Source organism: Nicotiana tabacum, chromosome 4, assembly GCF_000715075.1.
Source record: "Nicotiana tabacum cultivar K326 chromosome 4, ASM71507v2, whole genome shotgun sequence".
Taxonomy (NCBI): Eukaryota; Viridiplantae; Streptophyta; class Magnoliopsida; order Solanales; family Solanaceae; genus Nicotiana; species Nicotiana tabacum.
In genome coordinates, this window is record NC_134083.1 from 131,308,702 (window position 1) to 131,319,635 (window position 10,934).

At 36.2% G+C, this 10,934-nt stretch overlaps 2 protein-coding genes across 4 annotated transcripts; one reads left to right on the plus strand and one right to left on the minus strand.

Annotated features, from left to right (window-relative positions):
* The first annotated feature begins 744 nt into the window (after nucleotides 1–744).
* Nucleotides 745–2,804, plus strand: LOC107794860 (uncharacterized). Its single transcript, XM_016617407.2, has 2 exons — nucleotides 745–1,240; nucleotides 2,424–2,804. Exons 1-2 carry the CDS (start codon nucleotides 874–876, stop codon nucleotides 2,744–2,746), a joined length of 690 nt encoding a protein of 229 aa, XP_016472893.1. The 5' UTR covers nucleotides 745–873; the 3' UTR covers nucleotides 2,747–2,804.
* Nucleotides 2,805–3,227: 423 nt separating this feature from the next.
* Nucleotides 3,228–10,642, minus strand: LOC107794838 (protein EMSY-LIKE 3). Of its 3 annotated transcripts, XM_075252443.1 has the most exons (11): nucleotides 10,336–10,640; nucleotides 10,107–10,196; nucleotides 8,176–8,235; nucleotides 7,609–7,811; nucleotides 7,186–7,521; nucleotides 6,898–7,086; nucleotides 5,730–5,798; nucleotides 4,880–5,101; nucleotides 4,701–4,769; nucleotides 4,554–4,617; nucleotides 3,228–3,583 (listed from the first exon to the last, which is right to left on the minus strand). In XM_075252443.1, the coding sequence occupies exons 4-11, from the start codon at nucleotides 7,705–7,707 to the stop codon at nucleotides 3,423–3,425; spliced, it is 1,209 nt and encodes a 402-aa protein (XP_075108544.1). In that variant the 5' UTR covers nucleotides 7,708–7,811; nucleotides 8,176–8,235; nucleotides 10,107–10,196; nucleotides 10,336–10,640; the 3' UTR covers nucleotides 3,228–3,422. The 3 variants fall into 3 exon arrangements, with proteins under 3 accessions (XP_075108544.1, XP_075108545.1, XP_016472868.1); XM_075252444.1 differs by lacking the exon at nucleotides 8,176–8,235 and having other exon boundaries at nucleotides 10,336–10,642; XM_016617382.2 differs by lacking the exons at nucleotides 8,176–8,235; nucleotides 10,107–10,196 and having other exon boundaries at nucleotides 10,336–10,641.
* Nucleotides 10,643–10,934: the final 292 nt, after the last annotated feature.

A 10,934-nucleotide genomic window follows, 5' to 3' on the forward strand; every position in this document is an offset into this window, starting at 1 on the left:
ATAGTAATATAGTATGTTTCTTTCGTATATTTTTTTCTTGTCTGATTTATCGTCCATCAAGCTTCATATTATTAGGTTCCGCATGCACCATTTTATTTCGATCCCAACAAGTAGTATCAGTGTCAATGGTTGAACGATTGAATACAGATGCACAATGGGTTCAGTTCTAGCCGCAATTAATTTGACGATAATAAAGATTTATTCAAAATAAAATTTGAACGTGATGCTACATGTGAAGATAATTTACAATCACAAATATTCAAAACCTCTTATGCTGCATCTTTATAGAAATAAACTTGTTAGGCCAATTTTAACCATTTTGAGCCATGTCTACATCCTGCTTGCCACTTCGATAATCGCTCAAACCTCGTTGCAGCGCCAATGAAAGTGATAAAAATTAAATCAGGGTAATGCTTTTGCATCGATACTGAAACGTAGAAGTCTCCTCTGAAACTCATTATAACTTGAAACGTCCATTGCAATCTATGAACCAATTTGTCTTACTACCCTCAATCTCGATGCAATTGAAAAGATTAAGATACCATGACACGACGCAAAATATGACGGGACATGGTAGGGCGTTTGGATTGACTTTTAAGTTGATCAAATCAATTTTAAATTCTTTTTAACTTTTTTTAAATTTATTTTAAAGTTAAAAAGTATTTAAAATAAGTTAAAAGTTACCTAAAAACAAGCTAAAAATATTACTTTTTGAAAGTATAAAAAAGTCACCGACTTCTCCAACGGCCCAACCAACCAGTCTGCATTCTCATTTAATTCTTCCTCATAAACCCAATCATCATTTTCCACTTAATTCTTCCCCAAAACCAAGCACATTAACACCATCAATTTCCCTCAATTCATCCCTAATCCATGGCTGATCAAGGTAGTACCAACAGCAGAACCAGTTGTACCATTGAGAGCACCGACGGTGTGACTTTGGACGCTCGAGTTTACCAGCCAATCTCCGACAGCAATTCCACAGACAACGTTGTTGTGGCAGTATTGGTGCATCCCTATTCCGTTCTAGGCGGATGTCAAGCGTTGATGAGAGGCATAGCCAGAGGATTGTCTAATCGAGGAGTAATTGCTGTTACTTTTGACAGTCGAGGTGCTGGGAAATCCAGTGGGCGTGCTTCCCTCACTGGATCCGCTGAAATTAACGATGTTATCTCCGTTTGCAAATGGGCTGTTACTAATTTCTCAACGAGGAAAATTATCCTTGTTGGTTCCTCTGCAGGTCAGTTCAATATTCTATGCTTCTAATCCTGGCTTCGTTTGATGATTCATTATCTTTTTAAATTTTTAGGGAAAAGATCCACATTTGTCCGTGTATTATTGAAATTGCTCAATTTTGCATTCATTTGCTCATTGCTATTCATCGTTTGTATTTGCTTTTGATTAACGGAGCTCCAATGCTAAATTGGTAGACTGTCCAAATTTTTCGAGATAAAGGTCCAAACTTGTGACGATGATTTAAAATTACTCTCACATTGGAGCTCTTAACTGTTAAGGGTCAAGGAACTACATATACATATTTTTTCTTTTCTCAAGTTGTACCTTTTTTCATTAAAGCTCACGCTTTATTTGCGCTTTTTGCGCTTAAAGCCCCAACGGAGCTTAGAGCTTTTTGCAATTTTCCGGCTTTGATAACACTGTTCAAAACTGACTTTTCAATTGTTATATTTGGAATTTTCTACTGTGTTTTCGCTGGGCTCCACTTAAAACCTAATTCTTGAGGGATGACCATGTGATTTGGGCTTTTGGAGAAATTAAAACCTGAAAATCCAAATTTAAGTGAGTTCATCTGCCTGAACTTTGGTGGACATGATGGATTACTCGAGACTCGAGAGTAGAGTAAATTTTCCTAACACCCCGCAATTTTGTTTTTGAAGAGAAATTACTATTGCTTGATGTGAACTCCAAAAGAGACCCTTGGAGCTGGAGGAGAGGAAATAATATTTGATATAAACTGATTTAGCACTAGAAAATCTCAAATCTTAAGATCCTTATTACAATTTATATAGGTTCTCAACTCTTTGGTCCAGTTTGCTTTTATCCCCATTGCTGTGTTCTTAGTCCTACTTTGTTTTTAAATGATTTTCTTGTTGGTTTTCCTACAACCAAACATCGTGATGTCGAAGACTTCATATCATACTTTTGAATTGGGAAATTGGAAAGTTAGTGTGTTTCATATTGTTCCGGCTATCTATCTCTGAATACTTTTTTGTTGTCCGTTTGAAACCGTAAAAGAGAAAGAAAACTGCATCTTAAACCTCATGGGGTTATCGCATGTCTGAATCTTGTTCTCAAAATAAATTTGTTTTGAATCCAACTTAAGTCCAAAATTGAGCCTCAATAAGTGAAATAGGACTTGAGTAGTGTGTTTTTCAATGGTTGAATTTCTCCTTCCCTGAAAACAGGAGCAGCGATTGCTGGATCTGCAGTTGATCAAGTAGAGGAAGTAGTAGCCTATGTGAGCTTGGGATATCCTTTTGGTTTTACTGCTTCAATTCTCTTTGGGAAGCACCAAAAGGCGATACTACAATCCCCAAAACCAAAACTATTTGTGATGGGTACTAAGGATGGGTTCACCAGTGTTAAACAGTTGGAGAACAAGTTGAAGGATGCTGCAGGGCATAACACAACCCATCTTATTGAAGGAGCTAGCCATTTTCAGATGGAGGGGCCTGCTTTTGATGCTGATATGGTGAACCTGATTCTGGAATTCATTACCACATTATGATTTTCATGTGCATTAAGTTATTTATGAAATACATGCAATGCCTTCGCAACACTTCGGCACATTTCAATGGTCTATATTTGTGGGGGTGGCTTTGAAATTAACACCCAAGGGTTAGTCTTGCACTCTAAAAATTATGGGAAACTAAGTTGTCTTGCACTCTAAAAATTATGGGAAACTAAGTTCAAATCCCCAACATAGTCGCTTTGAAATTAACACCCAAGGGTTAGTCTTGCACTCTAAAAATTATGGGGTACTAAGTTCAAATCCCCAACATAGTCAAGAAGACGCTAAATGATCTATCTCGGGTTTGGTGGGCGGAATCTCCGGAACTTGTGTTAGTGGCCGATAACAGTTATTCTGTAAAATAATGGAGCGCAAACTGGCATGAACACTACCATTATAAGAAAAGGTACTTGGGAAAGGAAAAGAAAACAGAAGCAGCTTTATTCAGTGGATGGGAGGTGGAGGAAGGAGTCCATTGTTGCAGCACAACTAAAAGTTACTGAAATAGAACATACAAAGAGAACTCTACATGTCTTACAAGATTAACAAATGCAACTAACTTAGGCACTTTAATCCATTTCTACCATAAAATCGAGTCGAAATACAAAGTTTAGTAGCTCCAGAATCCTACATAGACAAAGTACAAATGTTGCTGTTATGAGAAGGAAATGAACTAAATAACGATGACATCCTCATCATGCTTATTTTCCAGTGCGCCTTGACCTCTTGCTGTTTCGTTAGCTAGAGATCTTCCCCTTGTCTCAGGCTCCATATCGGCGCCATCATGATTGCTCCCACGTGGATAATTTCTAGGAAAGGAGGGCTGCTCCCCACCTGATCATATAAAGTATAACCACAAAAAAGTGGAATTAGAAGATGTGCATATGCTTTTCAGAATCAAGCGAAAACTATTTGGTAGATGCTACTGCAGTTGAATCAAAGTATAGTTTCCATTGATACATCATCACATATTTAAAACAATCTACTGGAAATGCGAATATGCAAATAGGATGGGGGCTAATGTGTAATTCTCTTAGGACAAACTTTTGTTCAATATAGGTTTCAAGACCACAGAACTCTTTTTTTGTGAAATTACAAAAATACTAATTTTTGCACGACATTATAATCCAATTCTTTAGTGGCCTCAATCAAAACTAGCAGAACATTCTGGTAAAAGCTGTATCGAGCTTCATAGAGGTAAACAAGTAAACTTGCTGCCATGACTAAAGAATTTACCAGAACTTTTGAGAAGACGTAAGTTGTATAAAGCAAACCAAAACGTCTGTTTGGGAAATTATCGATACCTGGAACAAAAAATGTACTGTACAAAGTTTGTTTTCAAAACATGATTTTTTATTTTTTTTGAAAAACTGTAAAAGTTTTTTCAAATCTTTTTCCCACCAAACACTATTAGAAGATAAGTTTTTCTGAAAAACATATTTAGAGGGGGTTTTGGGTTTTGCGGAAAACTTAAACGTTCTAAATAGCATTTTGTCAGACTTTTTTATCTTTCAAGTTCTGCAAATTCCGCAAAAACATTGACCAGTTTTTGAAATAAACTCCTCCATAATTGTAGAGTCAGGAAAACAAAATGTAATAGTGAACTCCCTCAGAGTTGGAATAACAGAAGTGTCTGAACTTATTTTCCAGGAACCCTTCCCCTTAAATGGCGATAAAGAAGAAGCTCTATCACACAACATAGTAGAACAAGAAACTACCAGACAAAAGTCAGATCAATTCTACACAAGTTTCCATGATTAACAAAGATTCTAAGAGAATAACCTAAACCGTAATTATTTCATACCACTTCCACTGTCACAAACATCCGCAAGCTTGGCAATCACATCAACTAGAGCTTGTTCATGTTCCTGTCAGGTCAAAAAATTATGATCAGGTTTCAGACGTCAGAATAAACAAATATAGGCTAAAGGAACTGCTGAACTAATTCTACCTTGAGCATTTTCTTAGCCTTTTCAATCTCAAGCAGATCAGGGTGACTTGCATCAATAACCTTCTCAACCTGATAGCTCGACAAGAAAAAAGAAAAAGAAAAAGACTTTTAAAATGATGTATTATATATTTGTTATCTAATGAGTCATTTAGTTGACCAAGATCCACACAGCATTGTACCTTCTTTAATAATGTTTCTGTGTGTAGTATCTCAATTTCATCTGGAGTCTTCTGTACAATTCCGTTTTGTGATGCGTGAACATCATTCTCAAATTGTTGCCTAGCAAATCTCCTCCCTCTTCCAGCACTTAGAGTATTAACTCCATAGCCTGGCCCACCACCTCCACCAACTTGAGAAATTCCAGGATCATCACCTACCCATCGAATATCATTGGAGGGAATCTGCATTTTAAGGTACTAACAAAGTAATTTCACTAATCTATTGCCTAATGTCCTCCATGTTCAAAATGCTATATTATAGTATCAATGTCCTTCACACCTCTTCTCTTTGGAAAGATATAATGTCCTTTGGCGCTAATAATTATTAAATATATTATCTCAACAAGTTTGAAGCAGAAAACAATCAAAGATTCTACATAAACCATAAGGGAAATAACATAAGAATTAAGTAAAGGTCCTGATAGAGCAAGAAATACATTGTTGCATTAATCATGAACCAGAGATATATACAAATTTATCCAACAAAGGGCTAAAAGTGTGGAACCTAAGCAAACATCTCAAAAAAAACCCCACAAATGGCACCTATATAAGGCTGCAAGGCCACCCAAGAAGTGCAAGTTCTAGTTCTCTATAAGTCAATCCACCGATTAGAATCGTTATTTTGCAGAAGATTCAACAATTAGACTTTACAAGATTAAAAATGACCAATTTGCCATCCGAACAGTATCAAATTATTTGTACTAAATTCATGTATCAAAAGAATTTAAAATAATGACTCTTCTAAAGACCAAATTTACATGTACCACACATGAAGCAGGAAGACAGCTAATTAATTAACAAAAGAGAATACCTCTTTGAGATCAACCCATTCCCAAGTCTCATTTGGTGTACCAATATCATACACCAAAGCATGCCGACCCTGGACAAAGATAATGCAAGTCAGAAGACTTTACAATTCATGGTGCAACAATTCACTTTGGTACTCTAAAAGTCAGTCGAACCCTATAGCGCCTTTAATTTTTTTTGTAAACCTGTATCTAGTCCATGGAACAGAGCATCTATAGTAATATTTTGCTTTATCAATCCCCTATTATCTTCGTTTTAACAGAACTCCAAAGAGAACTATTAGAATCTAAAAGCAACATTGTTAAATGTCAGGTTTCGAGAAAAGAACTTGCCAAATCACAAGGAGCTTGCACTAAAAATTTATAAAGCAAAGGGTAGGAACCAGTGGCAGGGGCAGGAATTTCATCAAGAGAATTCAGAAAAATGTTCTCTTGTATCTAGGGATTCAACAATTTATATATATACACATTACATTTCACCAATATATACAATATAATTTTCCAGCGAAGGGCACCCCTTCAGTCAACGTGTCTCCCCACTGCTCCTCTAGCGAAATTCAGTAGAACCCCTTCAGTCAACGTGTCTCCCCGCTGCTCCCAACCCCCTACCCCAAAAAAGAAAAGGTTAAGGCAATAGCAAGAATTGTGAAAAATCCTATCTAGAAAAATCAAATTAAGGATAAAGGAATGATAAAAATTTACATAAAAGAAAATTAGCAAACTGGAGAAATTCAAGAACCCATTACCCCCCCCCCCTCTATCTATCTATATATCTTGAGGTTAAAGAATAGGTAATACATCTCTCTCTCTCTCAATGGAATTTGCAACACCTTAAACTAACCTCTTTTCCAAAGAAAAGGAAGAGAAAAGGCAAAAGGAGTGAAGTATGTCCAATTATGAGAGCACCACGTAGAAGAACTAAGAAAATACTCCTAGTTGAATATCACACTAAGGGAGCATTGCTACCATCTATTTTTCTTGTATAAACATGGCAGGTACTAGTGTACCATTGTTCTATAAAAAGCAAGAAAGCAGGCAAAAAGAATCACATTGGCAGCTAGTGACACTGAAAGCATGATCCTTTCTGATAAGTATGTGACAGATAATTTGCACCCTCCCGCCATTTATGCACATTGCATAACCCCCAAAACACTAATTAAATTCAGAACGTACATCGACAGCGTTGTATTTAGTTATAATGGCCTCGTAGAAGTTGTTGTCATCTGGCCACCTAGTCATCACTCTTCTCCCAAGGAAGGAGTCACCTGGTCTTTCAGCAAGTTCACCTGAACGAAGAGCACCTGAAGAACCAGGACCAGCCTGTTGATAATGAACGGGCTTTGAGGAGAAAACTGGTTGACCCTATTGAAAAGATAGAATGCATTAAACTTTTCAAATATACATTGATATCCATATCTTTGACTACAGGAACAAAGCTCCATTAGTAATCAAGAAACATACAGGTCTAGACCTCAATCCTCCATTTCCTGGTGCCACTCCCCATTTTGCGCCTGGAGTTGTAGGTTGTGTGCTTGCACCAATTGTCTGATGGTGCAATGACTCGGATGGGGCACCAAGTGGCATTATCACAGACTGTGACATTTTAGGTCTCTTTCTTGATCCAGAAACTGTTGGACTAGGGAGTTGTTCATGAACAGGTTGGTTTCCCATATTCTTTCTCCATTCCCTGATCCTATGAATGAGGTTATCTGCATTGACCTTGGTTAGTAGGTCTCTGTGCTCATCATCTGATACTCTTAGCTCTTTCCTGAGTTCTGTTATCAAGCTTTCCTTTTCCTGAGAATTATAGATGCTGGAAAGCATAAGAGCCTACTCAAAAGAATGCTATAGAGACCAAACACACATAATGTAAAAGTTATATACCCATGTAAGAGCATCAGACTGTGCTTTGAAAGCTCGAAGGATTGCACCGTATGCTTCCTGCTCAAGGTTGTGAATTTGGGCTTCCATATCAACATACATCCTTTGGTATGGGGCTGAACTTATGCTAGACCTTCCGTTTCCAGCGATAATGCTTCCTGCAGGGGCTCTATTATATTGTGATTGAGGCAGATCATCATCAGTACCTACATTAATTGCAAAACAGTGAAGGAAAACACCATTGAAATGCAGGTACCTAAAGAAAAGGCTGTGAAAAGTTATTTAAAAACAAGATGTGCTTAATAACCCTTTTTTTACAGCCAAAGAACAATAACAAAGTAAAAAGGTCGGTTAACAGCCATGTAAAAAATAGATTCTACATATCTTTATGGTAAAACATTAACTAAGCAAATGATAGTCCCACTATCAGGCACTCTATATTTTAGAGATATAATGATATCGAATTTAGCCTATTACTGTAAGAGAACTCAGCAACCACCTTCATTCAGGGAAAAAAAAGGAGATTCTAGAGAATCCAGATGTGTGCAATGCAAAGAGATTGTAACACACCTCACCGAGATAAATATCCGAGATGCTAATAATGCATCTTTTGATTGGCCCACACAGACACTGTAAGCAACACAATAAACATACAAAACATACGACTCGTTCTTTAGTAAGAATGCGACAAGAGACATTACTGGCAACAAATTTGTCTTACTTATCAAAACAAGGGCAACAAAGGGCAACAACTTTTTCTTTATTGCATGTCACAGCAACAAAAGTTTGTGAAATAGCTGAAGGTAGAATACTGCAAAACCACATTTGAAAAGAAGAAAAGTCCAAATAATTTTGTTATAGCATACAAGAGGGAGAACAACAAAATTCCATGGTTGACAACATTAATTAGCAAAAAAATAATAATAAGTAAATGGTCAACTAATTTATAAGGTAAGTCATAAGTGTTCACATCTGCAAGTCAATTTACGTTTTGCTTCTTTTCTGCCTTTTTATTTTGATGATAACAGTAAGATTTACTTCCCTTTAATATCTTCATTGCAAGTGGTTCTATTTTTTATTTTTTAATGGTGTAACCAAATTACGAGAAACAAAGCTTCCAAAGCGGACACAACGATAATCAGTTGAAAACACATTTTAACTCCATTGCTACACCGGCCATAACATGATCGGTGAAAATGCATTCACCTAAGAAAGAAACCATCCGATTTAGTTAACAATCTTTTTAATCAACCCCCTCCCCCTAAACCCAGCTTCTATCATCCCCTAATTTTTGACGAGTTAGCTACTGATTAAGAAATAAACTGGATATTTGGAGCCTGTGGACATTTTCAGAAGAAAATAATAAGTAGGCAGTCCTAGCAAGTAGAATTTACTACACATTTCGATACATCTAATGCTTCTAAGGTTAACCGGGCTTGAAGTGCAAAGCAAGAAGTGCAATGCACATGGAGAATTAAAAATATCAAAAAAGTAAATGAATTTAGTTCTTTAATGATCAAATTGTAACTAAAACGACTAATTTCAATATCCAACATACAATTTATGCCAATAGTAATCCAACTCCTAAAAGTTGAGATTCAAAAATTTGCTTCTCGTTGGGATCACTTTGTGCGTCATTGTGTGAAGCAATACTTCTCTAAAAGACATGTCCTCGCCCAAAAACACTTCGCTTCGAATCACTTCATCACTTTAAACGGAGAAGTGATGGCTTTTAATGACACTGCTTAAATCCAGACTCAAGAAAATGAAAACAAGGACAGAAAGCCTCTCTAAGTAATTCAGAATAAAACCATTTCCTCCACAAACCAGATGAATGAACATAACAATCTGCACAATATAATACATTATTAATGCGGTTTAAATTTGAGGAATATTTTCTCTCTGAGTATGAAAGGAAAAGAAGTAATAAAGAGGCATTAATGAAGAAGTGCATACTGTAAAATCCATTAGTTCGCATGGTCTTAATTTAAGTGCTGCTCCCTCCCAAAATCCCCCCCCCACCATACCCACCCACCCCCCACCCCTTTCTTATATGCAAAGAAAGCAAAAGAATAATAGAAAAAGGCACAAAAGGAAGCAATTAACCCTATGCTTGAAAACTATATAAGGGAAGGAAAAAAGAAAGAAAAAAGTATAAACTTCAAGACTTGATTTTCCTAGGGGAAAAATAAGTTAAAAATAATGATTTGCCTTTCCAGCAAAATAGATGTATCAGGATATGACTGATACAAACTTTCTTAAACCATAGATGCCATGTACTGAGTTTAAAACAAAATATTCACACAATCAGTACTCTTCACAAATATAAAGACATAACCTCTCTAAGAATAGCTTGTTATCGCGCCATAACATAATGAATTGACAAAATAAAAAAATTCATCGAATCATTCAAACTTAACAAAAAACAAGTACAAAGAAAAAGAACACGCTACAAAATAAAGCAATACCACATAGAGAAATGCCACAAACCAACTACATACCGAGCCCTAGTTTCTTTGTCCTTAATTTTCAGAGAGTAATCCAGCGGAGTTAACCCCAAATCTACACCATACAACCCTTTGCGGAATAACCTAAATAGAATGAGGACATAATTGTACATAATTACAGACCCTGAATTCAAGGAAAATCAAAGGGGTTTAGGGAAATTAAGAAAACCCTAAACCTAGGGAAATAGAACAAGAATTGGAGCCAATTAATAACGGGACTTACCACTGCTGTCTAAAAGTTCATAGTCCATATACTAAGAAACTAAGAGCAGAACACCAGATCTTCAAGATGGGTCTCAAGAACGCTTCAGAATTTGACGAATCTCTAGGAAAATGAAACGGCTGACGGAGAAAAAATTGTTGCTTTTCTTATGTGAAGCTGAAACAAAGCACAGATTCGACGGACGGACGGACAATTATGAACCAACAAGAAAGAGGGGATTGGGTTGAATTGAAGAGACAGATAAAAAGATTTAAAGGGATGGGAATTTATAGATGTAAAGGCTAAACCTCAGTTTGGAATAAGCAAAAATAAAAAGAAAACGAAAATGTAGAACAGAAACACAAATTTTTGGTGCTTTTCTTGGGGGAGAAAAGACATAAGTATCCCTGAACTAAGGCCAAATTTTTAACTATACACGGTGTATCATTCTCAAACTTTTTTAAAACGAAATAAATATCACCCTAAAATTAGATAATCAAATTTTGATAGACACTAAAATATATGCACTTGTGTTTGTTTCATAATTTTTTAATTTGTTTCTCTTTTTTTTCCTTTATTACATTCTTATCCTATTACATTTTCTTTTTTTCTTTTTTTTC